This window comes from Eptesicus fuscus, chromosome 17, assembly GCF_027574615.1.
Source record: "Eptesicus fuscus isolate TK198812 chromosome 17, DD_ASM_mEF_20220401, whole genome shotgun sequence".
In the NCBI taxonomy this organism is placed as follows: Eukaryota; Metazoa; Chordata; class Mammalia; order Chiroptera; family Vespertilionidae; genus Eptesicus; species Eptesicus fuscus.
Window position 1 is genome coordinate 58,501,990 of NC_072489.1, and position 26,933 is coordinate 58,528,922.

A 26,933-nucleotide genomic window follows, 5' to 3' on the forward strand; every position below is an offset into this window, starting at 1 on the left:
TGGGGGCGGGGTCAGGGCTGGGGGCGGGGGCGGAGCTGGGGGCGGGGGCGGAGCTGGGGGCGGGGACAGAGCTGGGGGCGGGGTCAGGGCTGGGGGCGGGGACAGAGCCCGGTGGGTGAAGCTCTGTCTACCATGAATCACAGGCCCGTGTGCTCTGACACCCCCGCTTGGACAGCCCCCTGCCCGGCCGTCAGCGCCCCGCTTACCGACTGGATGCAGAACTTGCGGACGGTGTAGTCCACCAGCACCACGCAGTCCTCCACGCACACGCGGATGTGTCCGTAGGTCCAGCAGCCCTGGTCCGGCCAGTACTGAAAGCACTTCTCCTGCGGGGGGCGGACAGCACACGGGCCTCAAACACCTCCAATCCTGGCGGGGCCGTGGCCACGCCCACGCTGGCCCATGCCCTGCTCCCAGGTGTGGCTGACCGGCAAGGACCTTCCATGTCACCACACTGTACTGGGCATGCGTCTCTCCTCCCCGTCCAGCCCCTCCCCCAGCCTTGGAGATAGACTGGCAGCTGCCTGCAGCGGGAAAGAGCAGGGCAGGCCCTGGCTGGGTGGCTCAGTGGGTTGGAACGCCGTCCTGAAAACCCAAGGCTGTGCGTTTGACCCGGGGTCAGGGCACACACAAGCAATCAATGAATGCATAAGCAAGGGAAACAACAAACGTCTCTCTCTCTCGCTCTCAAATCAGTAAGTAAAATTTTAAACAAGAACACGGGGAAGTGTCTGCTTATAAACGGGGAAACTGAGGCCACGCAGCTGCTCAGAGCAGCCCCCGGCCTGTAACGGCCTAGCTGACGCCCATGCCCGGACGCATTCACCCGGTCACCGGGCCACGGTTCACTGACCCCTCTTGCTGAGCCTGCGCCCTGCAGGGCCGGGAACCTGACACCGGGGGCCCCCAGGCCTCAGGCCCGCACCCAACCCCTGGGACTGTGCCCCCAAACACCTCCCGTGTGGGGCGCGTGGCCCTGCCCAGCTCCGCCGGCTGAGGACGCGTGTGGCTTGCAGCCGAGGGGCGAGGCTGTGGCCACTTGATGCCCGTTCCTCTGAGGACAGGGCTGATGGGCACCCCGGGCATGGCCACGTGGCTAAGAGGCCGAGTCCGTCCCTCCCCCTCCCCACTACAAAGGGCCCACACAGCCCCGGAGGAGGCAGCCCGGGGCCCCGGCACCCACAGCGGCCAGCCCTGAGCAGGACCCCCGAGGGGTGCAGGCCCATCAGCACCATCTCTGCAGGCACAGCCTCCTGAACACGGGACAGCCGGTCCCGGAAACGGCCCGGGGTGGCGCGGCGGGAGTCCCATGAGGATTAATCACCTCTCGGAGGCGCCCTGCTGTTTACCAGAGCCCGGGTCTGTGTTATGACACCCACGGGACCACGTCCCTCCCACATCCGGCCCGGGGTGTCCCCGAAGCGGCCCGGAGAAGCAAGCCCCCCAAGGCCCTGGTTTGGGCCCGGCTCAGCCTCCTGGGCCCCTGGGCCCCGCCCGAGCTTCTCGCCGGGAAAGGCCGTCCCTGGGCCCTTGGGGGGTGCCTGCCCCCCAGGCTCCTGTGAGGTGCAGGCCTCCTAAGCCACCCGAAGCCGTCCCTCCCTCCCTCCAGGGCAGCTCAGGAGGTGACAGCAGCTGTTTCACAACCCTGGGCCGGGGTGGGAGGGGGCCTCAGCAGAAGTGGGAGCCGTGAGAAAAAGGGAACTCGGTTGAGAAATGAGTTCATGGGCAACGGGGGACGCGGACACCCGGGCAGGCCTGTCCGAGCCACAGACACGGAGAGACCCCGGAGGCGGCTCAGAGTGACACAGCCGAGGGGCCGGCTCAGGCCGCCTGCGGGGCGGTGGGGGCTGCTCTCAGGATCCCCCCCCCGCCCAGCTTCTGGTCTCAGTGTTTCCTGTTTGTAAACCAGCCCCGCCCCCAGCCAGCTGGTCCCAGGGGAGTCCCGCCACAGCCTCTGCTCAGAGGGGGTGGGGGGCAGGGGAGGCAGCTAAGTGTCCCTGGGAGTCCAGCCTCCTGCAGTCACTCCAGGACTCACACAGAGAAGGGTGGCCCTGCCCAGCCCTGTCCCCACTCCTGCTAAAACACCCCCCACCCCGACCGGAAATCATGGCCGGAGGCTATCTCCCGTGGCTCAGGGACAGGGCCCGGCTGCAATGACTGGGCCGGCCCTGCCTGTCCCTGGCCTCCCACCCCCACCGCAGCTGAGGGCCATCGCAAAGGGCAGCCCTCCCCCCCACCCCCCTCCCCGGCGCCGGGCCTTAGCCAAGCTGCCTGGGCTCCTTGTCCCAAGCCAGGGAGTGAAGTGAAGGAGGAAAGGCAGAGCAGAGATTAGCTCCTGGGGCCAGGCCTGGATCTGGGCCTTCCTTCCCACTGCTTCCGCCACCTTTGCCGCAGCCCGCAGGCTAGAATGTGCTAGAAAGTTTCCCCACCTCCTACCAGTCTCCCTCCAGCTCCCAATGCTGCCTCCATTCTGGAAGTGAGCTCACTTCCTTCAAGACAAGCCCCCGCTGACCCTCGGCCCTCGGCCCTCTTGCCCCAAGCCCGGCTCCTCGATGCATTTCTAGCCGCCCTGCCTGGTGTGGCCACTGGGGGGCCCGGGGCGGAGTGGCCACTGGGGGGTGGGGGGCGGGAGGTTGCTCCTGGTTTCACAAGCGCGTCCTCTCTGGCTGGAGTTGGTAAAATTCCCTCCGGCACCAGCACCATCCCCCAGGTGAGCTGTGCTGGTGTCCTGGCCTCGACCCCAGGGGCTGCTCCACCCCACACCGCACCCCCACCCCCCACTTTCTGCCAGGAACTAATCAGCGGGGGTTCTGGCTGCCCCACAGGGTCTGCGCCCCCCCCCACCCCCCACCCCCGCCCAGCTGGCTGAAGCAGGCTGGGAGCCACGAAGCTCGCCCCGCATTCCTGCCCCGGGTCTGCGGGATGTACAGGCCCCGCCCGGCCCGGCCCTCCGCCACGTGGCTCAGGCCTCCGGGCACCACCGTCCCCTTCACGCTCCATCACTCTGTGTGCCCCTCCTGCCCGGCTGCGTTTGTTTCTTTCTGTGGCGCCAGCCCTCGGGGCGGAATAAGGTGCAGGAGGCTGATTTGCAGCCGGGTCCCTGCACACAACCCTGCACTGGGCGGAGCCGGGCCAGGAGATGAGAGATGGCATTGCCACACATAGGAAAGGAATCTGTTTAAATTAATTATTATTATTATTATTATTATTATTATTATTATTTGGTTAACCCTCACCTGAGGATATTTTCCCACTGATATTTAGAGAGAGTGGAAGGGAGCGGGAGACACACAGAGAAATATCAACGTGAGAGAGAGACGTACCGATTGGTTGCTTCCCACACGCACCCAGCAGGGCAGGGACTGAGCCTGCAAGCGAGGTCTGTGCCCGTGACTAGAACTGAACCTGGGACTCCTCAGTCTGCAGACCGATGCTCTATCCACTGAGCCAAACTGGCTAGGGCTCATTTAGCTTAACTCTTTAAAGTGGCTTTGAGTTCTTACAATGCACGTTCCTTCTTGAATTAGAAACAGCCAATTCCATATATTAGAAGGATAACTCAGCTTTCATTCACTATAGCTTGCCCTAGCCAGTTTGGCTCACATCGATGTTTCTCTCTGTCTCTCCCTCTCCCTTCCAGTCTCTCTAAAAATCAATGGAAAAATATCCTTAGGTGATATTTTATACATATGTATTTTTTATATATATACAATATATATCTTGATTTTCAAATGCATTTCTCTAGTCTGGCTAATAAGCAGGAAGTCACTTTTGCTTACAGTGTGAGGCCCACACATGACATGCTCAACATAATAAAAATCAAAGTACTAAAACCCACTGCCCCCATCATGGAGCGAGAGCTGCCCGCCAGCCGGGAGGACCCTGGCGGAAAAGAGAAAACCCTTACATCCTGGCATCGTCGTGGAGAACAGCGAGCCCCGTGGAGGGAGAAGGGCCACAGACTAACCCGCCCAGCTCGGGAGGCCAGCCTGCAGGACCCTACAAACTCGGGAAGTGACCAGGTAGGACCGGCATGAAACTCCCAACTAAAGCGGGCCCTGGTGGGAGTCACATCCCAGCAGGTAGCTTCCTGGACAGAGGTCAGCGTTTGCCCTTGGCTGAGCCTATCATTGTCTCTTTGCATCTAATGTAACAAACCTTTGGGAGGCCGAGCGATCCCTTTCCCAGACCCCCGGGCACAATCTCCCACCAGAGCCGAGAGCACGGAACCCCTCATGGTTATCTGGTCCCCTGAATACCATCTCTATGTGCTGCAAATGTTCATCATCATCATCATCATCATCATCATCATCATCATCATTACTTCAGAGAGACAAAGGGAGAGGGAGAGATCGAAACATCAATGATGAGAATCATCCATCAGCTGCCTCTTGCACGTCCCCCACCGGGGATCTAGCCCACAACCCGGGCATGTGTCCCGACCAGCAATCGAACCGTGACCTCCTGGTTCATAGGTCAATGCTCAACCACTGAGCCATGCCGGCCGGGCTATGGACTCTCCTATACCCAGCAATGTAAAAGACGTGTGTGTCTCTTATTTAACCCCAGAGGTTTCCCGCGATGCTCTCTCCCGCGCCCTTAATCCACCACCAGTGGATTCCATGGGCCCCTCCTAAGCCTCCTCCTCGGACTAACGTACAAAACAAGCTGGAAGCAGCCCTTCTCGGGAGCATTTTCTCAGTCCTGGAGATTTCGCTTCCTGGCAACAACGGTCATCAGTTTGGGTCAAAGGCACCCAGGAGGATTCTCTACGGGTCTGCCCATTTCCCCATCCACAGCTACTTGGAACATCGAGTATTTATTTCAAGATAGAGATGCTGTGAGCCAGGGGGCGCTTTTTAATTTTCTTGTGCAGTGAGAGGGGAGCGAACAGGAAGAGGAAGTGGTACACCCCACCCCCGCCCCCGCCAACAGCAGCGAAAAGAAAGTGCTTCCCTGTCAGCGGGCGGGCTCACCTCTTTCCTTTCTTTCAGGTTCGTCAGCATGACGATGGTCGCCGACTTCTGCTCCCAGATCATCCTCCAGAAGTCATTCACCGTCTCCTGCTTCGGGCCTGCACGTGGAGGAGGACCCCAAAGTCAGGCAAGAGAGAAGTCCCGTGGGCCCCCGCCCCAGGCACCGCCTGGGCCCTGGGCGGCTGCTCCCCCGATTCTCTGAGGCACAAAAGGGCGGGTCGATCCAGTTCACACCCTACAGAATTCCAGAACGCTGGGCTGGAGGGACCAGCAGGTCCCAGCCTGCCCCTTCCATCCCGCCACACTCGCCGCTCCCCGCTGGAGCTGGGAACTCCTCGGGGGGCTGAATCCCTGGCCCCCGAGCAGGTGACAGTCACAGGCAGGAACCTATCAGAATGGGAGCTGGTCTGCAGCTACGGGTCCAAGTGGTTTGTGGCCACTCAGTGTTTTAGTCTCAATATCGCACGTGGATGTGGTGTGAGAGTGTGAGTGTGAGTGTGTGTGTGTGTGTGTGTGTGTGTGTGTGTGTGTGATGAGAGAGTAACAATAACAAGCTTACCTTGAGCTGCTATGAATTTATTCTTCTCCTTGTAACCCTAGAAATAGAAAAACAGAGTTATAATATCTCAAAATTATCTTTGTATGTCCCTCTCTAGTCTTTATTTTCTGGGAATACCTTTCGAGACACACACATGGGTAGACACAGATATATATATATATATATAAAATTGGTTTATACAGATAAATTCTCTTATATTGTAGTCTTATGATAATTTTATAACTTATATTAAATGATCTTTTAAGGTTCAATTAAGATGGATCCGTAATAATCCATTGTGTGTGGCTTTACCATCATTTATTTAACCGGTCCCTCCTGCTCTATTTTATCAGTTATATAAACAAAGCCTTAATGAACATCCTTGGTACCTATGTTTCTTTTTTTCTTTTTCTTTTTGTTAATCCTCACCCGAGGGTATCTTTCCATTGATTTTAGAGAGAGTGGACGAGAGAGGGAAAGACAGAGAGAAACGTTGATGTGGGAGAAACATATCAATTGGTTGCCTCCTGCACGAGCCCTGACCAGGCCCCAGGCCAGAGAGGAGCCTGCAACCAAGGTTCGTGCCCTTGACCTGAATCAAACCCGGAACCCTTTGGTCTGCAGGCCGGCACTCTACCCACTGACCAAACCGGCCAGGGCGGTACCTATGTTTCTTGAAAACGAGCGCAGATACTAATTCAAAAGGTGTGGATGCTCCCATGCCCTCCGCGCTGTGGCCACACTGCCCACGTTGTGACAGTTGACGTTCCCGGACCCAGAAGAAAGCATGGGGGTCATGACTCAGAGCCCCAGGTGGTCATGCTGGGCCCGGGACAGGAACACGGAGGACTTACATCTATGTATGAAGCATTAATGTAGTCCGAACAGGGGGTTCCATCCACTTGGCTCAAAATCACCCTGGAATGATCATCTGTTTTAAAAAACACACACCATGATATCAGAAGGAAATCACGTCTGCCATCTACCGTATCAGACCCCGCAGTCCTCCCAGCTACAGTCTCAGACCCCGCAGAGTCCTCCCAGCTACAGTATCAGACCCCGCAGAGTCCTCCCAGCTACAGTATCAGACCCCGCAGAGTCCTCCCAGCTACAGTCTCAGACCCCACAGAGTCCTCCCAGCTACAGTCTCAGACCCCGCAGAGTCCTCCCAGCTACAGTATCAGACCCCGCAGAGTCCTCCCAGCTATAGTATCAGACCCCACAGAGTCCTCCCAGCTACAGTATCAGACCCCGCAGAGTCCTCCCAGCTACAGTCTCAGACCCCACAGAGTCCTCCCAGCTACAGTCTCAGACCCTGCAGAGTCCTCCCAGCTACAGTCTCAGACCCCACAGAGTCCTCCCAGCTACAGTCTCAGACCCCACAGAGTCCTCCCAGCTACAGTCTCAGACCCTGCAGAGTCCTCCCACCAGCCGCCTTGGCTGGGGCTCAGGATCTGATCCCGCAGGAGGGGCCCTGCCCGCCAGTGCGGCGGCCCCCTCCTGGCCCCTGGGCCGCCCAGGCCTCATTAAGCACAGGCCCAGCAGCCAGACCGTCGCCGACGCAGGCTGCCTGTGCCCGTGCGGCACACCGGGGCCCGGGGGCCGGGTGCGAGCTCCCAGCAGCTGCGCCGACCCGGGCTCTGATCCCCCAGCACCGGGCTCGTCACGTCACTCGGAGTGACACGCACCGTCACCCGGAGCTGCAAGGGAACTCGGAGTTTAGTCAAAAGGCCGCCGGCCACGCAGAAACAGTGACGTCTTACTGGGAAGGATGTTGGGGTATCTGTTCTTGTCTCTGTTTTCTTCTTTATTGGCCTGCTCGAAAGTTCCCTGCGTGTGTCCCGACGGCAACGACTGGAAGAAAACAAAGGAAACACTAAATGTGACCAATCCTAGCACCGAGTTCTGTCAGCCTCCCTGGGAGACAGGTCTCTGGTCCAACCACTGCCCGTCACCTCATCCATTGTAGCAAGTCACTATTGGCTGGGCAATTGTAACAAGTCACCATTGGCTCATCAATTGTAACAAGTCACTATTGGCTGGGCAATTGTAACAAGTCACTATTGGCTGGGCAATTGTAACAAGTCACTATTGGCTGGGCAATTGTAACAAGTCACTATTGGCTCATCAATTGTAACAAGTCACTATTGGCTCATCAATTGTAACAAGTCACTATTGGCTGGGCAATTGTAACAAGTCACTATTGGCTGGGCAATTGTAACAAGTCACTATTGGCTCATCCATTGTAACAAGTCACTATTGCTTTATCAATTGTAACAAGTCACTATTGGCTCATCAATTGTAACAAGTCACTATTGGCTGGGCAATTGTAACAAGTCACTATTGGCTGGGCAATTGTAACAAGTCACTATTGCTTTATCAATTGTAACAAGTCACTATTGGCTCATCAATTGTAACAAGTCACTATTGGCTGGGCAATTGTAACAAGTCACTACTGGCTCATCAATTGTAACAAGTCACTATTGGCTCATCGATTGTAACAAGTCACTATTGGCTCATCAATTGTAACAAGTCACTATTGGCTCATCAATTGTAACAAGTCACTACTGGCTCATCAATTGTAACAAGTCACTATTGGCTCATCGATTGTAACAAGTCACTATTGGCTCATCAATTGTAACAAGTCACTATTGGCTGGACAATTGTAACAATGTAGCGCTAAAGCAATGGGTTCGGCGTTGGGAACTGTGATCCAGCACCTGCCACTTCCTGGCCAATGTTTCTGTAAACCCAAACCTCTCTAAAATGTCTGTTAAACAGTAAATTCAAAAGAAGGGAAAAGCCCCGAGAAGCCTCCGCCTTCCTCGGAAGGCGAGGCGGCTGCAGGGGTGGGTGGGGTGGCAGGAGGGGCCTGGGTGGCAGGATGGAGACAGGGTGCCGATACAGCTCCGTGGGCGGCACAGAGCGGCGCTGGGGCGAGAGGAACTAAGTGCTCCGGCACCTACCACCCAGCCCGGTTCCAGCTGGGGAGGGACCGGCCGCCCGCCCAGCCGCCCGCCCGCACTGAGCTGCCCCGCACTCTGCCTGCCCCCAACCCGCCCGGGCCTCCCCTCGCCAGCGGCTATCGGCTCGGGTAGCTCAGGGGAACCGGGAGCAGTGGGGGCTGTGCCGGAGCCGGGTCAGCCCGCAGCGCCAGGCGTGAGCCGCGCACGTAGCGCTGGCTCAGTCACACCTTGTGATTCCCTGTCCGGTTGTGTAAGCGGCAGAAGAGGGTTTGTCTGTTTGTCTGCGGTGAGATTTCATTTCCGTGAATGTGCGCATGAGCCAGCGCGTGCTCACAGGGCTGGGCAGGTGCCAGCGAGCTGAGGAACAGACAAGGAGCAGGTGCGGGCAGGCAGCGAGCCCAGGCGACGGTGCAGGCGTGTGTGTGTGTGTGTGTGTGTGTGTGTGTGTGTGTGTGTGTCCTGTGCCGGGACCTCTCCGGGCACCTCCCTGTGCCTCCTACAGCGCCTGCCGGGCAGAGGCGCTGGGCTTCCTGGCCCGGGGGGCACGCACCTGCAGGACGTGGCTAGGACAGCGTTCTCCTGGGGCGGGGCAGGGGCTGCGGGCGGAAGACTCCTCCAGACGCCGCGTGTGCACACGGGGCCCAGCTGGGCACGCCTCACTCTTTGCAGGTTACTTACGAAAACCTCATGGGGGCAGGGGGTGCCCTCATTTCCCAGGCGAGGAAACTGAGGCAGAGATTGCCTCCAGGCTGGTCGGAGGCAGACCGTCAGCCCACTGACCTGGTCCCAGCGCCCCCCTCCCCCTTTTATCCTCAGCAAGCTCAGCTCAGCAATACTCAAGTGCCCAAACTCCTGGGGACCCCCTCCTCGGAGACCAACGGTCTCCCTTTCACAGTGTTTGGGAGAGAAGCTCAGGGCAGCGGACGAGAAAGGAGGGGGAAGCGGGGCAGAGCCCAGAGTGGCTGGTCCCGGTGGCCCCGCTGCTCTTAGCAGAGGGATGAGGCCGGACGGGCTGAGGGCACGGCCATCCCTCACTGGAGAGGAGAGCACCTTGGGGTCACACAGCCTGGCCGGGGTTCCCCTGAGCCAGGACCCGGTTCCACGCCGCTAGGCTCAAGCCCAGCGCTCTCCCCTCTGCCCTCTGCCCTCTGCCTACCTGCCCTTCGCTGGACGGAGGGACCCCCCTGGGGAGGCTGCGGATGGCAGGGCGGGGCGGGGTCCAGGAGAGAGAGTGAGGCATCTGTCGTGGGTGCACAATGGAAAGGGGCACCCCCGAGCCTCAAGATTCAAAACAAAGTAATATGCAAACGCCATGTTTAAAAAATCAAAATAAATGCCAAGAATCCATAATGACCAAAAATAAATAAGTAAATAAAATAATGAAACTTTTAAGTCAGGACCCGCCCAGTGAGGTGTGGGGACAAGCCCCCCGGAGCCTGGAGCGGCAGGGAACATTGGCCCCAGCAACCCCGTTGTTGCTTACAAGTTCTGCCTGGGTTGCTGGCGGTCACTGTGCTATTTGTAAATGTTGCATTAAAATGTTACTTTTCCCCAGGACAGGGCTTTTGTTTTGGTGGCTCCTCCACTTCTGCGCCTGGGGCCAGGGCCTCGCCTGCCTGCCTGACCTCGATTCCGGTCCCTGCTCCGCAGTGGCACGGACCTGAGGTGGGGGCAGGGCCTGTGGGTCCTGACTCAGAGCCCCACACCAGTCACCAGTCACCAGTCTCGACGGGGAGACACGCAGAGCCAGGGCCGGACAGGAAGGGAGGGAAAAGCCTGGTCACTCGGAACCGGAGGGGTGTTTTGAGAATGCAGAAGTAACTTCTCTTATCTGTGGGAGCGCTTGCAAAACAATACTGCTTGGAGCTATTTTCCAATCTGACCCAATTTCTCCAGAAAGGGGACACAGGGAAACACCGAAAAGGAAGCGAGCTAAGTGCAGACGAGAACTGGGCTAAAACATAGAGAAAGTGCAGTGAGATGTGTCATCACCTTCCCGCGCCCCACGTGGCTTCTGTGCGGACAGGCGCGAGTCTGCAGTGGGAGTCACGTCATCTTTCGAGGTAACAATTGCACAACCTCCGCTGCGCACGCTCCACTGCGCACCCAGCCCCTGTCACCCAGGCCCCCTGCGCACCCCCCACCCCGGATGGAGCTGGCGTCCCGGACACTGACTGATGTGCCAGGGCCCGACAGGCAGGGCCCGACAGGCAGCCGTCCTGCGGGGAACCCATCCTGTTTCCCACTCAACACGCCGCCCGTGGCCACGTACACGTGGAAGATGCAGAACATAAAACTCAAGGGATAAACACTGAAGAGCAAAACCCAACACTCGCCAGTGTCTCTCTCCCTGCCCACCTCTACATTCACCTACCTACCTACCTACCTACCATCTACCTACCTACCATCTACCTACCTACCTACCTACTACCTACCTACCTACCTATCTACCTACCTACCTACCTACCTACCTACCATCTACCTACCTACCTACCTACCATCTATCTATCTACCTACCTACCTACCTACCATCTACCTACCTACCATCTACCTACCTACCTACCTACCTACCTACCATCTACCTACCTACCTACCTACCTACCTACCATCTATCTACCTACCTACCTACCATCTATCTATCTATCTACCTACCTACCTACCATCTACCTACCTACCATCTACCTACCTACCTACCTACCTACCATCTACCTACCTACCTACCTACCTACCAACTACCTACCTACCTACCTACCTACCATCTACCTACCATCTACCTACTATCTACCTACCATCTACCTACCTACCATCTACCTACCTACCTACCTACCATCTACCTACCTACCATCTACCTACCTACCTACCTACCTACCTATCTACCTACCTACCTACCTACCTACCTACCATCTATCTACCTACCATCTATCTACCTACCTACCTACCTACCTACCTACCTACCTACCTACCATCTACCTACCTACCTACCTACCTACCATCTACCTACCTACCTACCTACCTACCATCTACCTACCTACCTACCTACCTACCTACCATCTATCTACCTACCTACCTACCTACCATCTACCTACCTACCTACCTACCTACATACCATCTACCTACCTACCTACCTACCTACCATCTACCTACCTACCTACCTACCTACCATCTATCTACCTACCATCTACCTACCATCTACCTACCATCTATCTATCTACCTACCTACCTACCTACCATCTACCTACCTACCATCTACCTACCTACCTACCTACCTACCTACCTACCATCTACCTACCTACCATCTACCTATCTACCTACCTACCTACCATCTACCTACCATCTATCTACCTACCTACCTACCTACCTACCTACCATCTACCCACCTACCATCTACCTACCTACCTACCTACCTACCTACCATCTACCTACCTACCTACCTACCTACCATCTACCTACCTACCTACCTACCTACCTACCTACCATCTATCTACCTACCTACCTACCATCTAACTACCTACCTACCTACCTACTATCTATTTACCTACCTACCTACCTACCATCTATCTATCTATCTACCTACCTACCTACCTACCATCTACCTACCTACCTACCTACCTACCTACCTACCTACCATCTACCTACCTACCTACCTACCTACCATCTATCTACCTACCTACCTACCTACCATCTATCTACCTACCTACCTACCTACCTACCATCTACCTACCTACCATCTACCTACCTACCTACCTACCTACCATCTATCTACCTACCTACCTACCTACCATCTACCTACCTACCTACCATCTATCTACCTACCTACCTACCTACCTACCTATCTATCTACCTACCTACCTACCTACCTACCATCTACCTACCTACCTACCTACCTACCTACCATCTACCTACCTACCTACCTACCTACCATCTACCTACCTACCTACCTACCTACCTACCTACCTACCTACCTACCTACCTATCTACCTACCTACCTACCTACCTACCTACCTACTATCTACCTACCTACCTACCTACCATCTATCTATCTAACTACCTACCTACCTACCATCTATCTACCTACCTACCTACCTACCTATCATCTACCTACCTACCATCTACCTACCTACCATCTACCTACCTACCTACCTACCTACCATCTACCTACCTACCTACCTACCTACCTACCTACCTACCTACCATCTATCTACCTACCTACCTACCATCTATCTACCTACCTACCTACCTACCTACCATCTATCTACCTACCTACCTACCTACCATCTATCTACCTACCTACCTACCTACCCACCTTCCTACCATCTATCTATCTATCTACCTACCTACCTACCATCTACCTACCTACCTACCTACCATCTATCTATCTACCTACCTACCTACCTACCTACTATCTATCTACCTACCTACCTACCTACCTACCATCTATCTACCTACCTACTATCTACCTACCTACCTACCTACCCACCTTCCTACCATCTATCTATCTATCTATCTACCTACCTACCTACCTACCATCTATCTACCTACCTACCTACCTACCATCTATCTATCTATCTACCTACCTACCTACTATCTATCTACCTACCTACCTACCTACCTATCTATCTATCTACCTACCTACCTACCATCTATCTATCTACCTACATACCTACCTATCTATCTATCTATCTATCTATCTACCTACCTACCTACCATCTATCTATCTATCTACCTACCTACCTACCTATCTATCTATCTATCTATCTATCTATCTACCTACCTACCTATCTATCTATCTATCTATCTACCTACCTACCTATCTATCTATCTATCTATCTATCTAGCCAGCTATCTATTTGGTTCTCAATTCATAGGACACTAAATACTAATTTAATACCCAGCCAGCGTGGCTCAGTGGTTGAGCATCAACCTATGAACCAGGAGGTCAGGGCACATGCCCAGGTTGCGGGCTCGATCCCCAGTGTGGGGTGTGCAGGAGGCAGCCAATCAATGATCCTCTCTCATCATTGATGTTTCTCTCTCTCCCTCTCTCTTCCTCTCTGAAATCAATACAAATATATATATTTTTTAATTAACAACGCCAGGGGAGGTGTCCTTACTGTACTTGTATTTCTGGCGGAGAGTTAGTAGGACCAGTTTGTTACCACGGGGACCGTACCAGCTGGTCAAATCCATCTCAGCTGCTGTCATTGCTAAGTTCATGGAGGTACTACACCCAGGAAGCAGTCGCCGGAGGAAACAAGTAAAACCTTAGGTTACACGGACTCCAACAGACACCAAAGAGCTGCTGGGCCTGGCCAGCGTGGCTCAGTGGTTGGGCACAGATCTATGAACCAGGAGGTCAACGGTTCGATTCCCGGTCAGGGCACAGGCCTGGATTGCAGGCTTGGTCCCCAGTGGGGGTGGGGGGAGTGCAGGAGGCAGTGGATCAATGCTTCTCTCTCATCATTGATGTTTCTCTCTCTCTCCCTCTCCCTTCCTCTCTGAAATCAATACAAAATATTTTTTTTAAAAAAAGCTGTTGGGGCAGAGGTCTCCCTCAAGGTGGTCCCCAGAGTTTGACTGACCCGTGGTGCTGGCTCAGAGGCACAGTTCCCACCACTGTTAGATGCCCGGCACCCGGAGTCCATGGCTTCCTTTTTTAAGAAAATCACATTTACTGGGAGACACTGGTTATACTGTGGCCTCGGGCCTGGTCCTCCACGGCCTCGCGGCCACAGTGTCTCTGGCACTTGGTTTCGGAGTTTGGGCCAGAAGGAGACCTCACGCACCCCTCCCTCTATGTCTCGTGTCATAAATGAGGAACGGGCGTCAGTGGGGGCACTGAAAAGGAGGGGGGGCCCAGCCAGTCTTGGGGGACAGTGTCCTCATGGAGGCAGGAGTTCCGGGCCTGCGGGACGTTAACCGTAACCCTAACAGCGTCCCAGTCCTGACCAGTCCTGACCAGCCCCGCGGCGCCGGACGGAGGGCCCTCCACTCACGTGGAACTCCTCGCGGAACATCTTGCCGTCGTCGGCCGAGCGGGCCCGGATCTCCTCCTCCAGCCGGCCCACCGGGATGGGGAAGTACTTCTTGGGCCCCGACGGGGACCGGCTGAGAAGCATCACCCTCTGCTGCTCTGTGGGAGCCAAGGAAACACGGGCCGCTCAGCAGGACCCGGGGTGGGTGGGCGAGCCATCCACCAGACTGACCGACAGCCTGCCTGGAGCGGCCACGGCTGGAGGGCCCCGCTCCTGTCAGACCTCCTGGCCGGGCCCAGCGGGCCTGAGCAGCTGAAGGCAGAGGTCTGAGCCCAACAGGACACCCGCACCCCTTCTAAGGGACGGGGTCCCCATTACCTGCTCTCAGAAACCATAGACGCCTTCCCTTCCCAGCGCCCCACCGCCCCACCCAGCCATCTCGCCTTCCCTCCAGCCCCCGCCCCTTCCACGAAAGCTCCAGGCAGCCTCCCCGGCAGCCTCCAGGCCGGGAGGAGGGGAGGGTGGTCCCAGGTTCTGGAAGCAAGCTCAGCACAGACTGGGAATCAGCAGGCTACGCCCTGCCTCCATCCTGTTGGCGACACACAGTCCTGCTGGGTCAAACCCCCAGAGCTCCAAGTTTTGTGTTTTTTTAAATAATATATTGTTATTGATCTCAGAGAGGAAGGGAGAGGGAGAGAGAGAAACATCAATGATGAGAGAGACTCAGTGATCGGCTGCCTCCTGCACGCCCCCTACTGGGGATCGAGCCCACAACGCAGGCATGTGTCCTTGACCGGAATCGAACCTGGGACCCTTCAGTCCACAGGCCGACGCTCTACCCACTGAGCCAAACTGGCGAGGGTGGGTTTTGATTTTTTTGGGAGGGAGGTGGTGGGTGAGGCAAGGGGCATTGGAAAGGACAGGGCTGCCCGGCTGGTGTGGCTCAGTGGCTGAGCATCCACCTCTGAACCAGGCGGTCTCAGTTTGACTCCCGGTCGGGGCACAGGCCTGGGTTTTGGCTGGATCCCCAGTGTGGGGCGTGCAGGCGGCAGCCGATCAGTGATTCTCTCCCTCTCCCTTCCTCTCTGAGATCGATAAAATTATATTTAAAAAAAAGAAAGACAAGGAGAAGGGTGATGGGCGGCAAGGGGGTCCCAGATGAAGGGCACCCACAATTCGGAGTGAGACAAGGTCACCCTGGTAACCTCGCTGTCTCCCTTGCTCAGGGCCTGTCCCTGCCTGCCCGCCTGCCTGCAGGGCAGCTGCTCTGCGCCCAGCCACGGCCTGCCCCAGGGCTGTTCCCGATGCCCAGGCTGCGGAAGGAGCCAGCCTCCCACACCTTCCCCCCTCCCACAGCCTCCTCCCCCCCCACAGCCTCCTCCCCCTACACCTTCCCCCCTCCCACAGCCTCCTCCCTCCCACGGCCTCCTCCCCCTACACCTTCCTCCCTCCCACAGCCTCCTCCCCCCCACGGCCTCCTCCCCCTACACCTTCCTCCCCCACACAGCCTCCCCCCCCCCCCCAGCCTCCTCCCCTCCCACAGCCTCCTCCCCCCCACAGCCTCCTCCCCCCCACAGCCTCCTCCCCCCCCCAGCCTCCTCCCCTCCCACAGCCTCCTCCCCCCCACAGCCTCCTCCCCTCCCACAGCCTCCAGGAAGGTGGCCCGGAGGCCACATTATCACCCACCCAGGGTCACGCCCCCCGCACTCTGCCCTGCTCCCGGGCCAGGTCCTCGCTGGGGATGCTCCTGGGGGCCGGGGGGAGAAGGGGGGGCTTTCACAACCCCCGTGAAGCCTGACAGGCAGCACGTCTGCTCCCCAAACCACAGAACTTCCGCAGGCGCTGGCTGACGGAGCCAGGTCACCCACGCGAGAGGCCTCGCACGCCGCTGTCCGCACCTCGAGGTGTGGCCAGGCAAGCGACGTGCCTCTCAATAGCATTTACCACGAGGAGCCGCACTGAGCCTGAGGCCGTGGGAAGCGCCCCGGACCCCATCCTTCCGGTTCAACACCCCCTGCTGGGCCCCTCGGAGCCTCAGCTGAGCGCCCCTTAGCTGGACTGCGAGGCGCCCTGAGACACGCGTGCCCGCCCCGTCAGGACGGCAGACGGGATGCCAGCCGTGCCCAGACGCCACCAGCCGCACCTTTCCGAGCTCTGCTCCGCGCAGAGGAGCTTTGAAACGGCGCCCCGGGGGGCGGTGCGTCCCCGGTACCGCGGCGCCGGGAGGGAGCCCCCGGCTCGGCGCATCGGACCCTGAACCCCGGCCTGTCTGCGTATCACGGACCACAGCCCCCGGCGTGTGGGCGCCTGGGACCCCGTGTGTCCGCGCAGGGGACCCCTCGGTCTGCGCATCGGGCCCCCGTGTCAGGCCCCGGTCCGCGCAGCGGGCGTACCTTGCTCCTCCAGGATCCCGTTGGGCATCTTCCTGTCGCCGGCGCTGACCGAGGCTTTCCGGTGCTTCCTGAACCTGGGGGACAGACGGGTTAGGGTTCCGCCGGGCGGCGCCCAGCCCGCCGCCCGAGGGCACCCACCAGGTGAGCCGGGAGAAGCTGCTCCGGGAGCTCATGGCCCCGCGTCCCTCTGCCTCCGGGCCCCACGCCCCTTCTCCGCGCAGCCCCGGGCGCTCATTTCCTCCTGCGCCGACGGGGCGGCCCGCGGGGGAGGGACCCGGGGGAGGGAGGAGGGACACGGAGGGAGGGACCCGGGGGAGGGGGGAGGGACACGGAGGGAGGGACCCGGGGGAGGGGGGAGGGACCCGGGGGAGGGGGGAGGGACACGGAGGGAGGGACCCGGGGGAGGGAGGAGGGACACGGAGGGAGGGACCCGGAGGGGGGAGGGACACGGAGGGAGGGACCCGGAGGGGGGAGGGACACGGAGGGAGGGACCCGGGGGAGGGAGGAGGGACACGGAGGGAGGGACCCGGGGGAAGGAGGAGGGACACGGAGGGAGGGACCCGGCGGGGCGGGGTGGGGGGAGGGACACGGAGGGAGGGACCCGGGGGAGGGAGGAGGGACACGGAGGGAGGGACCCGGAGGGGGGAGGGACACGGAGGGAGGGACCCGGGGGAGGGAGGAGGGACACGGAGGGAGGGACCCGGCGGGGGGAGGGACACGGAGGGAGGGACACTCCCACCTGAGGAAGTAGACGGCCGGGAGCAGCAGGAGCAGCAGCAGCAGCGGCAGCAGCAGCCAGGCCAGCAGCGGCCGGGCGCCCGGGGCCTGCGGCTCTAGCGGGGAGCGGGGCGCCCGTCAGGACCGGACTCGGTTCAGGGGAGAGGGGGGTCCGGGCCGGGAGAGTCCCAACCCCAGACTGCGCTCCACGTTCACAGCCTCCCCGCTGCCTTCCCGGTAGTGGCCTCGCTTTAGTTTGCAAAGTTGCCTCCCATCAGCCCTTTCCCCATGCCAGACCCCGCACTCCAGTTCACACAAAGCTCCCTGCATCCCACCAGCCCCTCCTCCCAGCACCACAACCCCACCTACAGTTTGACAAGTAGCCTCCCCATCACCCCTCCCGCCCCCCGCCCAATGGCAGAACCACACTCCACAGTCTGTAATGCAGCCCCTCCCCAGGGACCTTTCTTCCCGGACCCGGGACCGCACTTACAGTTTATAAAGCCTCCTCCCCCGCCCTCCTTCCTGCACACAGCCTGCCCCCCCCCCCTTCACAGGTGCCGCGCAGCCCACTCCTGTCCATGGCAGCCACGAAGGGCCCCCCACTTCACAAGTGGCAGTGTTGACACTGAGAAGTGACTCGTTCGAGGTCCCCTGGCGGGGTGGTGAAGGCACCACGCCGAGTCCCCACCCCCACCCCCACCCCACATGTGGCCCGTTTTTCAGGGATCCAGGGCGCCTGCCTGTCCCCCTAGTGGGGAGGCAGAGAAGGGTGACGGTGCCGCCACCCGCAGCTCTGGCCCAGGTCGCACTGGGGGGCTCCAGGGCCTCCGGTGGGACCTCAGGGCCTGGGGTCAGAGCCCACAGCCACCTCCCCGCCCCTCGTGACCCCATCCCCCAGGCCCCGAGCTCCAGGTCCCCTGCTCTGGGGAAAGCTGGCCTCCAGGCATGACCCTCCTCTTCCTTGTCTGTCCTTCCACCCACCAGCTTCACCTTCCTCAACTAGAAGGCCCCAGCCCTGGACCCTGCACAGCCGGGACCTGCCCCAGAAGCCCCAATTCCAAGGGAGTCTCGGGACCTGGCTGCCAGCTTCAGCCCCGCCTGCTCCCCGATGTTCTGATGTGGTTCCTGCCGCCCCAGCCGGCCATGTGGCCCCTCCTCACCAAAATGTCCCTGCTCACAGCAAAGGCCCCCTCCCCCAGGAAGCCCACCGGGATTCCCTCCTGTCGGTCCCGAGGGGCTCTGATGCCTCCAGGCACAGACCGCCTTCTCCTGCAGCGGACAGACCTGAGTGTGGGGGGGCCTTCCCCTCAAGGCAACCTGGGCCGCTGCCATCTGAGTTCACAGAAGCACCAAGCACGACCCTGAGCCCAGGGGGGCTCCCCAGCCCTGCAGTCTCCCCTCACCCTGCATCTCAGCCTCCAGGTAGTAAGCTCCCGGGAGCAGGCCATCCAACCCACTCCCACCCTGGTCCCTGGAGTGGCCACGGCCTCTACTTCTCATAAATGACAACACCCGCCCCCGGAGTGACTGTTAGATGCAGCGCCGCACGGAGGACAGCGGGTGTGAGGAGGCGGCCCAGCCACCATCAACCTGGCCCGCCCAGGACACATCCTCGGTCCAGGCTGTGCCAATGCCGCCCCCTTCTGGCCAGTGTCATGCTGCAGCCTAAGGCCAAGGGGCGGAGCTGAGGAGTCACTGCTCTGCCCTGGGACTGGGCTCCATCTCCATCCTGCCTGGCAGCCACAGGGCTCTGGCAGGGCCCCCTCCCCTCGCTGCCGCAGAAATGCCACCTCTCACCGCCCAGGGGCCAGGCTGCCCGGCTCAGCTTCTTCCTGGGCAGTGACCGAAGGGCGGTGGCCCTGGCGAGGATGCAGCCTGCCCCGGAGTTTCAGGGGGCACCTGGACCCCAGACAGCCCACCCCAGGGGCTCTGTCAGGGGCTCCGGGGGTGGGGGGCTGTGCACAGGGATAGAGGTGGCGCATGGGGCAGGCGGCCCCCGCTCGGGGTGTCTGCTGTGTGCCAGCGGCGGCCTCTTTGGGGGCAGAGGTCAGCAGGAGCACCGGTGGGCAGGCCTGCTGGCCGCTTCCCAGCCCAGCCCATGGGGCTAAGGGGACAGTGGTCAGAGTGCCCACTTCTCCCAATTCTGCAAAAGAAGGAATCTACTCCATTTTCATGTAAAGCTACCTGATGTTTAAACATGGGAATAATTCAACCGAAACACAACTTTGAAAAATAAACGGGCCAGGCCAGGCTGTCCCTGCCGGACTGGCTCCCGAGAGGGAGGCTAAGAGGAAATGCCGAAGCCAGTGTCTGCTTCATTTCCAACGGGTGTGGCTCAGACGGGGGGGCGGGGGGTTAGGGGGGGTCCCTAGACGGTCACCTTGGAGCAGCCTTCTCCCCAAATTCAGGTGTGTGTGGTGCTCATGCACATTTTGGGCACATGTACACCTGCAAAGCGTGTGCCTTACATAGAATCTGGTCCTGGAAATGGAGAGTTAGGGACTTGAGCCCGGCTGGTGAGGCTCAGTGGTTGAGCATCGACCTATGAACCAGGAGGTCGTGGTTCGATTCCTGGTCAGGGCACATGCTGGGGCTGCTGGCTCGATCCCCAGTAGGGGGCGTGCAGGAGGCAGCTGATTGATGATTCTCATCACTGATGTTTCTCTTTCCCTCTCCCTCTGAAATCAATAAAAATGTATTTTTTTAAAATAGGCGAGAGAATAGAATAATGAACCCATGGGCCGCCCAGCCTTCTTTCCAGGACAAGGCTGAGCACGTTCCCCTGTAGCCCCGCCCACCTCCTGTCCAGGAGCTCATGCCCCACCCCCCACCCCCCACTTACTCTTTTTCAAGTCACTGCTAGACACCCTATCATGTGTAAACACTTTAACATGTGTCTCTAAAAGGTAAGGGTTCTTATGTTTAAAAACAATCCTAACCGGCATACCCAAATCTTATCTAAACACATTAACAAGTCTTCACCTCACTGCTGTGTCCGTATCTAAGGACCGGGTGGCTGGCCCGGGGTGGCTCTGGCTGGGGTTGGTCTGAATGGGCTCCCACGGGGTCTCCTGCCTCCCTCAGCAGGGGCTTCTATTTGCTGCCTCCTGAGCCCTGGGCTGGGCTCCGGGCAATGAATGAACCTGAACCACGGGCTATCCCAGGCAGCCTGCTTTTCTAGGCGTCCACACCCAAAGCACCTGACCCCTCACCCTTCACCCCTCACCCCTCATACAAGCCAGCCCGCCTCCCTCCTCCCCTCTCAGCCAGGCTAATCCCAGGAGGGCCCTGTGAGTTCCTGGGCGGGGCGGCTGTGGGGTGGGGGTGGGGGCAGCCGCGAAGGGGCGCAGGGCGCTCACCTGAGGTTGTGGAGGTCCAGTTGCTGTCGGCTGGGGTGCTGTCGTTGACGGTGAAGGCCTTGGCGAGCCGCAGACTAAAACCCGCCAGCAGGAGCGGGCAGAAGGGCTCCATGGCGAACCTGGAAGAGGCAGGGGCAGGCTCAGGGGACGCCCCTCCCCAGGTGGACACGGGTGGGCTGGGACCGGGCGACAGCGCGGTGCTTCGGCAGCACTGCCGTGTCGGTCTGAGCTGGGGGAGGGTCCCGGAACCACAGGGGTGCGGTCTGAACCGCACGTGGGCAGGGATTTCTCCCTGACGAGCCAGGTGGCACCCCAGAACCCCCAGGCCCTCAGAGCCCTGCCGTCGGATTAATTTCCTTCTGTGTCTGTGTGTCTGTTTAGGGGGAGAGGGAGGCAACCAGGACGTGGGGGACCCAGGAAGGAGAAACTCCCCAAACACGAGACCCAGGGTTCTGAGAGGCAGCGTCCCAGACCCCAAAGAGGCCGGTCCCCGTTCCTTCCCGCGTCCTCGTGGGGGCCGTCTGCTGACAGCTGGGCACACGGCGCTGTGCCCGCGTGGCACGGTCAGTAGTGCTAGTCTGCATCAGGTCGGCTCGGGGAAGACAGCCCCCGAGGAGGAAGCCCCGGCTCAGAAAGGCAGGGCAGACAGCCCGTGTCTCAGCGGGGGAACCAGGCCACCTGCTCGGGGTCCTCTCTGCTGTCCCCCGGCCACGCCACAGCCTGCACCCCGGCTCTTAGTCCGAGAGCAGGCCTTGCTGTCTCCCTCCAGAGCTGTGCAAACAGGCCCCCAGGCCCCCACCTTCCCCCAACTCCAGAGCCCGATTAATCATTTGAAAGCCCAGTCCAGTCCTCTCACGGCATTAACAAAAAATCTGCTATTGAATACAGCTAATATATATATATACTAGAGGCCCAGTGCATGATTGAATCATGCACGTGTAGAGTCCCCTATATGCTTTCGCTTTCGATCGCGGGGGGAGCTGGGTGCCTGGTGCCGGAGCAGACAGGCATCCAGCTCCCCCGCTTTTGATGGTCCGCAGTGGGACATGAGCTCGCTGCCCCAGAGGCCCCTTCTGTGCCGCAGCACAGCCATGGCGCAGACGCTGAGCTCGCACTGCCGCTGGCGATGCGAGCTCAGTGTCCGGCTGGCCCAATCGGCCACCCCGGCCATCCCAAGTCCCGCCCCCTGTGCCTCCCGCTGGCCCAATCGTGGGCATAGCGGAGTGATGGTAATTTACATATTACCCTTTTATTAGGTAGGATATCTTATTGATTTCAGAGAGGAAAGGAGAGGGAGAGAGAGAGATAGAAACATCAATGACGAAAGAGGATCATGGATCAGCTGCCTCCTGCACGCCCTCTACTGGGGATCAAGCCTGCAACCCAGGCATGTGCCCTGACCGGGAATCAAACCGTGATCTCCTGGTTCATAGGTCGACGCTCAACCACTGAGCCACGCCGGCTGGGCTACAATACTTTAATATGATGAGTAAATTACAGAGGAATTGAGTAGGTAGGGAGTATTCATTGGCTTAACACAAATCATAGATGCAGAACTCCTAGTCACACGCATTCATTTGAAAACGCCCCTCCCCACATGTTGACCAATGGGAGAGGAGGCCAGCACTCTTGACCCAAAGGACATCATCTTACCCGGCATCTAACACCGGGTGATTTTCCTGGCACGGCCAGCAGAGGGCACTACACCTTGCAGCCTTCAAGCCCGGCCCACCATCCAAGTCCCTTTCCTGGAGCAATTATGTTGCCAGATCAATCACCTTGTCAGGCCCCGGACGTTCCCCCTCCAAGGGCGCTCACCCGCCACCTGATGAGCACAGATACGAATCAGTACAAAAATAACGCGTGGGGTGGTGATGGACTCCATGCCGAATGTCCACCATTTTATTGAACCAGTGTACAGGATCCTTACAACCACTACGTGCCGTTGGGCATAAAACACATCGGATCTCCGGAACGGAGTAAACCGAAACAGTTTATTTGCAACAAAGCGGACTTGCCTTTCGCTCCCAGCGAAAGCCAGCCAGCTGCCATTCTGATTAGAATTGCCTTTTTATTCCATTCGACGAATTTTAAAGTAAATTTTATTCTCATTGATTTCGGAGAGAAAGGGAGAGGAAGAGGGAGATAGAAACCTCAATGATGAGAGAGAATCACGGATCGGCTGCCTCCTGCTCGCCCCACACTGGGGATGGAGGCCGCAACCCGGACGTGTGCCCTGACCGGGAATTGAACCCTGACCTCCTGGTTCATAGGTTGACGCTCAACCCCTGAGCCGCACCGGCTGGACCCATCCAATGCCCTTTTAATACTTTTTGGTAGGCAGTTACCCTGGGGCTGGTCATGTGACCTGGTTCCAGGTGTCCGAGGGGCCCAGTGACTCCCCATCTTTGGCGCAGATGCCCATCCTGGGCGGGCTCACTGCAGGCGCCCCGCCCCGTCAGCTGGTGGACAGTGACGGCCCAAGTGCCGCAGAGAAGCTGGCGGCCCGACAAGCGACCGGTCCTCCCACTCAGCCCCCGGTCCTCCCACTCAGCCCCCGGTCCTCCCACTCGGCCCCCGGTCCTCCCACTCAGCCCCCGGTCCTCCCACTCAGTCCCCGGTCCTCCCACTTAGTTCCTGGTCCTCCCACTCAGCCCCCGGTCCTCCCACTCAGCCCCCGGTCCTCCCACTCAGCCCCCGGTCCTCCCACTTAGTTCCTGGTCCTCCCACTCAGTCCCCGGTCCTCCCACTCAGCCCCCGGTCCTCCCACTCAGTCCCAGGTCCTCCCACTCAGCCCTCGGTCCTCCCACTCAGTCCCCGGTCCTCCCACTCAGTCCCCGGTCCTCCCACTCAGCCCCCGGTCCTCCCACCCAGTCCCCGGTCCTCCCACTCAGCCCCCGGTCCTCCCACTCAGCCCCCGGTCCTCCCACCCAGTCCCCGGTCCTCCCACTCAGCCCCCGCTCCTCCCACCCAGCCCCCGGTCCTCCCACCCAGCCCCCGGTCCTCCCACTCAGTCCCCGGTCCTCCCACCCGGCCCCCGGTCCTCCCACCCGGCCCCCGGTCCTCCCACTCAGCCCCCGGTCCTCCCACTCAGCCCCCGGCCCTCCCACTCAGTCCCCGGTCCTCCCACTCAGTCCCCCACGGCGAGCAGTCGAGGTTGGTCCCGAGGACACCGCATCGGCTACGCTCCCTCCCGCTCAGACACACGTCACAGTGGCTTCGAGACAACGCAAACTGAGGCCCACACAGCCCCTCGGCCGGCCAGTGAGGCACTCAGGGACAAGGATGGACAGGACCCGGTCTTATTTCCGCTTCTGCGGAGTTTGCCCTGTAGGTCACTAACCACAGGACGGTCTCGCAGGGCAGAGAGGGGGACGCACATCCCCGGGGGTCACTGTGACCCGAGGGGACATGGACCAGGAAGGGCAGCCCGGGAGGGGCAGAGGCAGGAGGGAGAAAAGCCCAGGTGGGGTGGCCGGCCTGGGGTGCGGCAGGAAGGGCGTGAGGGCTGGCACGGCTACAGGCCGATCACAGGGGTCTCCAGGTCTCCCAGGGTGGGGGCTCCTGCTTGGGAATGCAGGGACCAGAAGCTGACGGCAGGAACCCTGCCTTCCTGGCCCCCGAGCTCAGCGGGTCCCTCGGCCACGTGGGGAGCCAGGGCCCCGGAGCCCAGCACGCTGCCCTCCCGCCAGGCTCGGGGTGGTGCCTGCCCTCCCGCTGGGCAGCGGCCAGCGGCCTCGGACACCATCGTGTGTGGGGCAGAGGCCGGGCCAGGCACACCGTGTTCCTGCTCCCAGGTCTCTCCCGGGAGCCGCCGGCCGCCGTGACCTTGGGAGGCGCTGGAGAGAGAGGACGGTGGCCCCTGCGCGGGGCAGGTGCAGGTGAAATTCCTCTGCGGCTGCACCTGTGTCCAGAGAGAGGCCACCTGCTGTCCCGACACGCACGTCCTCACTTGCGCGCAGGTGAGCACTGCGCCTCGCTCCCCCTGCGTCTGCGAAGGTGGCTGAGAACGCCCACTGCTCCTTTCTGGAAGGATCTGAGGATGATGTGTGGACGGGCCGGCTGGTGAGCCTACGGCGTCCCTGGGAACTCAAGGGTTCTGCTGTCAAGTCCCTGCTCACTGTCACCGTCCTGGTGACGTGTGTCCGAGCGGGAGGAGGGCAGCCCGATGCCGCCTCCGCAGGACCCACCTCCTGGCGCTGAAGGCTTCCCTTGGCGCGGCCACCACGCCTGCCCGTCCGCGCGCTCCTCCGGGCACGCGTTTGCGTTGTTGCTGTTTTCCCACGATGAGCAAAGCTGCTCTGAACTTGGGTCACGGTCTGTCTGCGGACAAATGTTCCTCATTGTTCAGGGGCGAGTGCCTACAAGTGGCATTGCTGCGTTTGAGGAGCAGGCAGGTGCATGCTTTTTATTTATTATTTATTTTTTAAATCCTCACCCGAGGATTTTTTTCCCATTGGTTTTTAGAGACACATTGATGGGTGGCCTCCCGCACGCCCCCCTACCAGGGCTGGAAGCCTGCAACCGAGGTCCGTGCCCTTGACCGGGATCGAACCCGGGACCCTGCAGTCCGCAGGCTGACGCTCTGCCCGCTGAGCCACACCGGCTAGGGTGCTTATGATTTGGAAAGGTTTTAAATTAGTTTGAAAAGTTTAAAAAAGGGGAGCGGCCACACACAGTCTGGACACGTGGCTTCTCTTGGGACAACCGGGTGCAGCCTGCGTGGCCGTGGGCTGGCCCCGTGGCTGGGACCTGGGCTTGCCGAGGGCCAGGAGGCCCCACGCTGCCCGGTGCTGGCCGGGCCACCCCGCCTGCCTCCTTCATCACACGGCCCGGGGCTGCCCCTCCCCGGGTGGCCAGGCCCTCCGTCACCCCCACCCGCACGCACGACTCAACAAACGACTCTGAAACAGAGTGGGGAGCACCAAGTGAGAAGCTTTAGTGATTCCGCGGGAAGCCATGCCTCGTCAGCCCACCGCTACCCACGGCTGGGGGAGGGTTTTAATCTGGTTCCCTCCCCCTGCATATGCTGCGGATACACCGTTTTTAATCTTCTTTTATTAAAAATAAATCCACCTTCCCGCCCGGGGCCTCTGGGGTAAATAGCTAATTAGGGCAGAAGCCGGGCCAGCCCAGCAGGGGGTGTCACTGTCCCTCAAGAAGGAACCAGCTGGCCCCCCGTCCCTGGAACGCGTTAACTGGGCCACGCAAGGAGCGTGACTCATTTATAACCAACCTCTGGTTCAGGCCCGCCCCAGGCACCCCAGCCACGGTGGGTGCACACCCCACTCCTGCCGGGAGGGGTCGCGGGGCCAGGGTCCATTTTGAAGACCTGGCCCACTCCGTGCCGGAAGCAGGGTCACATGTGGATTTAATCTAAGTAAGTCCCTGGTAGCTTCATTCATTCATTCATTCATTCATGCATTCATTCATTCGTAGGCACTTCCTGCGTAAATACAACAGAATAAACAGGGCCCCGCCCTCAGGACCTCCCTTCACGCACTTCCTCTGACCGCGGGGACTCTGTTTACAGGACTGCTTTTCTCACCAGGCTCCACCTCACAATGCTGACTTCTGTCTGAGTCCTTGCTACCACCAGCCCCAGGGGCACTCAGAGATAGGATGCGCCCCATTCCTAAGTTACCCCAACAGGTTTCCTAGTAAAGATCCTACCCATTATTCGACCATAAAAAGTCAGATCTGCGGAGCATCTCCGTGACTCCTCTACTCACTGTTTTTCGGGGAGAACATTCTCTTTGCCCCGTTTGCCCCGCTAACCCATCAGCTTCCACCCGGTGCCACTGAACCCCTGGGGTGGCAGTTCGGGGGGCCCAGTCCCCTCGCTGATGCCGCCGGTAAACCGCAACCCGCACCACCCAGTTATGGGAGGCGATGACAGCAGCACACCCGAGAGCTCCCTTTGGGAACATGAATAAACAGACACGCTTTAGCGGAAGACGCAGGCCTGTTCATCCAGCGGGCTGGTCTCACACTCATGAATGTTTACAG

General features: G+C 59.4%; 1 protein-coding gene across 3 annotated transcripts in view; it reads right to left on the minus strand.

The window, feature by feature from the left end:
* Positions 1 to 26,933, minus strand: part of PTPRE (protein tyrosine phosphatase receptor type E) — a 67,247-nt gene that overhangs the window by 13,562 nt on the left and 26,752 nt on the right. For 2 of the 3 annotated variants that reach the window (XM_054728676.1, XM_054728675.1), the window contains exons 1-8: positions 16,984 to 17,095; positions 16,846 to 16,919; positions 14,474 to 14,610; positions 7,278 to 7,368; positions 6,369 to 6,445; positions 5,536 to 5,572; positions 4,977 to 5,074; positions 207 to 326 (exon numbers count right to left, since the gene is read on the minus strand). In XM_054728676.1, coding sequence (XP_054584651.1) covers positions 207 to 326; positions 4,977 to 5,074; positions 5,536 to 5,572; positions 6,369 to 6,445; positions 7,278 to 7,368; positions 14,474 to 14,610; positions 16,846 to 16,919; positions 16,984 to 17,018 — 669 coding nt within the window. In that variant the 5' untranslated portion in view covers positions 17,019 to 17,095. Of the gene's footprint in view, positions 1 to 206; positions 327 to 4,976; positions 5,075 to 5,535; positions 5,573 to 6,368; positions 6,446 to 7,277; positions 7,369 to 14,473; positions 14,611 to 16,845; positions 16,920 to 16,983; positions 17,096 to 17,584; positions 17,679 to 20,924; positions 21,044 to 26,933 lie in introns of those variants that run through there. The other variant, XM_054728677.1, reaches the window with a different exon arrangement.